Below are 3,734 nucleotides of genomic sequence, written 5' to 3' on the forward strand. Positions count from 1 at the left end.
TTAGAAAAATCACTGAGGTTTTATTATAACTCAGCAGTCTCTACAAAACTACTTTTAACAAAATATACAACGTTTCTATTTATTACATTCATCTAGTAATTTAAGTCTGCACCGAAACTCATCTCAAATCAAAAATTTACACCGATATTCTTCTAATAATATAAGATTACACCGACACTCTTCTAATAATGTAAGATTACACCGACACTCTTCTAATAATGTAAGATTACATCGAAACTATTCCAATAATGTAAGATTACACCGACACTCTTCTAATAATGTAAGATTACACCGACACTCTTCTAATAATGTAAGATTACACCGACACTCTTCTAATAATTAAAATTACACCGAAATCTTCTGATAGTGTAAGATTACAAGTCTTCTTATAATAACTAAAGTTACACCGAAACCCTTCTGTTAATGTAAGATTACAAGTCTTCTGTTAATGCAAGATTACACCGACACTCTTCTAATAATTAAGGTTACACCGACACCCTTCTGTTAATGCAAGATTACACCGACACTCTTCTAATAATTAAAGTTACACCGACACCCTTCTGTTAATGTAAGATTACAAGTCTTCTAATAATGTAAGGTTACACCGACACCCTTATGTTAATGGTACATTTAAGGTACCGCAAGTCTTAAATGTTCAGGTATAATTTCGTCAAACTTTTATTAATTCAACAAAACTTTGTGCTAAAACTTTGATATAAACGGAGTAACTCTTAGATCGGATGCACATCACGACACGACGGGAAAAAACGTGTTCTCGCATTTACACGATTACATGTTGCACTATAACGTGAATCAGTGACCTGTAAGTGAAATCCAAAACAACAAATTACAAAGAACGAATTTCATAAACACTTCAACGTTCCACTAAAACGTACTGAAAGAATACAATGGTTATATGGGACAAAAAGTGCCGGATTCGGAGAACTGGAAACTACGTCTCGCGGAATCACGTGCTACAGCGAGTTGGAGAGTTGCCAAAGAAGTCTGTTCGAATATATATATACAATCCAACTGGTTCGTGTAGCAGCTGTTATAACATCTTCACTGTACCTGAGAAATCGTAGCCAATAAACAGCGACAACATGATAAAAGTATATCTTCTGTTGGCATTGATTTATATTACCTGTAAGTAAACTATTTTCCTTCTACGTCTCTCTCAGTGGACAAAACTCTCCATTTCCTTCGGTTTGGTTGTTTAATCTACCTTGAACTTATCTATACTTATAATAATATATATCACAGACTTATGGAAACAACTTGTTCACAACTAAAGTGCTACCATAAACTATGTATAAAGTATCACACGATATTAAATGAACTAGCATTAGTTAGGTTACAATTAATTTATATCTGTTTGATATCTAGAGTTATTCAGTAATGTTTTATCGCACATGTTTACAGAAATATTATAATAATATTTAGAATGGCCACACATGTATTATTTATTTCTGGACAATTTCTACATGGAAAAGAGTAAGTTTTGCTGCTCTGTTTACTTTGACGAATATAGTCAGTGAAATAGTGGTGTAATTATTACACGTTCAGAAAATTCTAAACTTACAAACATTGTTTATCTGACGTTATAACTTTGTTTTGTCAGGTTTCGTGGCTAACGGGCAGGATAAGACGCTTGGACACAGAGCTATAGACCTATCCCTAACAGACAAAGATGTTGGAAAGGTAGGCCTCTCGGACTGTATGACCTGACAGTTAAAGTCTGTAAATGTGTGTATCTTAGTTGAACTGAATAAAGTCCAAATTCGTCTGGCATAACCAGATATTCAGGGTGCTCGAATCGCAACCTGCGGGTCGCGGGTTCGAATCTCTATCACTTAAAACATGCTCGATCTTTTAACAGTGGAGACGTTATAATGTCATGGCCAATTCCACTATTCGTTGGTAAAAGAGTAGCCTAAGAATTGGTGGTGGGTGGTGATGACTAACTGCCTTCCTTGTAGTCTCTCACCGCTACATTTGGGACTGCTAGCGCAGATAGCCCTCGTGTGACTTTGTGGTCTCTCACTGCTACATGAGGGACTGCTAGCGCAGATAGCCCTCGTGTGGCTTTATGCCAAATTTAAAAACAAACAAAGCGAATCTGCCATAATTAACCTCATTCTCTTCTTTGTAGAATTTTTTTAATGTGATAAAACTGGATTCATTATTCAATATATTGTATTTTCTTATTACTTGTGGTTAAATCAGTAGAACTTAGACCGTTGTTTTATTGTTCTTGGTATAGCCGGCCTTCGCCTTCTTTGGGAGCAAAGGTAAAGAACCAGGAACCTTCAAGGGTGGATTAGGTGTTGGAACAAAAGTATGGGAAAGTAAAGACGGAAGAGTTAGTGTTGGAGTCGGTGGAACCGTTGAACAGGAGGTGAGACCTTTGGTGGCGGGAAATTCTTCAATGGGAAACCTGACTTTGGAGCTGGAGTTGGAGTTAAAATTAAACTAAATTAAACCTTCTTCAGTTCGGTACTGTAAATGATTCCATCTGGCAATATTTATCGACATTTGTATCGTCGGTCGCTTGTTTATTGCGCTCAAAATATGTATCTGTAGGTCAGAAATATTTCGTAATCAGACGCTTGAGAAACATTAAAAGGCACAGATTGTCGCTGTTGTCGTAATGCTTGTGAGCTTTGATATAGTGTTTACCGTTGTACAACTTGAATGTTGTTTTCAATTGTGTAAAATAATTAAACAATCTGGTTATTATCACGTCCCACGTTTATTTTATTTTGTGTATCACTTCCACAAATTACGTAAAAGTATTATTATTGTAACTATACTGTAGTCTATTATTTCCATATAGAACTCGTTACATTCCAACAACAATGAAACTTTGTGAAGTGTTAACTGTTTTGTTTTCAAACCACTGGATAACAACAGCAACAACCAGTATTAACAATACTGATCGGTTCAGACTGTGAACAACCAGAATTATTTTATTAATTAATTTTTACAATAATTTCTAGTATTTAAACACTTCGAACATGTTAACTATCCGATTTCTCTTTAGGTTATTCCATAAAGAGTAATTGTACACATAAATCGTTGTTGTTTGTACTGTTGGTGTTAAATAATAACAGGTGTCATATTTTCCGACACTCCCATTTTGATTAGTTAAATTTTGAAAAGTCGCAGTACCTCCACCAGGTTTTACCAAGATGTTTCATGGATTGTTTAGTGACTTAAATCTTGTCCAGTTCTCATGTTTTGTGAGCTATATGTTTATCGTATCTACCTGATATTACCACTGGAATGTTTGTGTTATTTATTACCAGTAATAACGTTATACTGAAGAGTTATGTGCTGGTATTACAGCACCATACGTATGATTACCTGTTCTTCTTTATTTATTTGTTATTTAATACCAAGTAACTTACGCATTTCATTCTGGGTCGTATCGAAACGCTTCCTCTAGGCTTAGGTTTAGGCCTATGAGCAACGTAACCTTCGGCCTGGAAGACGCAGGGTAAATTTTTGAGACTTATTTTAGGGAAAAATAGCGTCTTCTTACCCGGAAAATACGATAAATTTGGATCCGTAAATTTTGAGAACAAACTGATGAGAAAGAGAAAAGATTGAATATCTCTTTCCGTTTCTACTTTAGTGTTAAACAGTAGTTCAGTAGAACTGGTTTTGAGATATGGAACTCGGAACAAGGAACAATTTTTAAAAGACATTGCTGCTCTAAACATATACAGTGC

The 3,734-nt window shown here is 35.2% G+C and overlaps 1 protein-coding gene across 1 annotated transcript; it reads left to right on the plus strand.

Moving 5' to 3' along the window:
* Positions 1–988: 988 nt before the first annotated feature.
* Positions 989–2,739, plus strand: LOC143247746 (uncharacterized). Its single transcript, XM_076496171.1, has 3 exons — positions 989–1,146; positions 1,622–1,701; positions 2,264–2,739. The coding sequence occupies exons 1-3, from the start codon at positions 1,104–1,106 to the stop codon at positions 2,474–2,476; spliced, it is 336 nt and encodes a 111-aa protein (XP_076352286.1). The 5' UTR covers positions 989–1,103; the 3' UTR covers positions 2,477–2,739.
* Positions 2,740–3,734: the final 995 nt, after the last annotated feature.

This window comes from Tachypleus tridentatus, chromosome 3 (assembly GCF_004210375.1).
Source record: "Tachypleus tridentatus isolate NWPU-2018 chromosome 3, ASM421037v1, whole genome shotgun sequence".
In the NCBI taxonomy this organism is placed as follows: domain Eukaryota; kingdom Metazoa; phylum Arthropoda; class Merostomata; order Xiphosura; family Limulidae; genus Tachypleus; species Tachypleus tridentatus.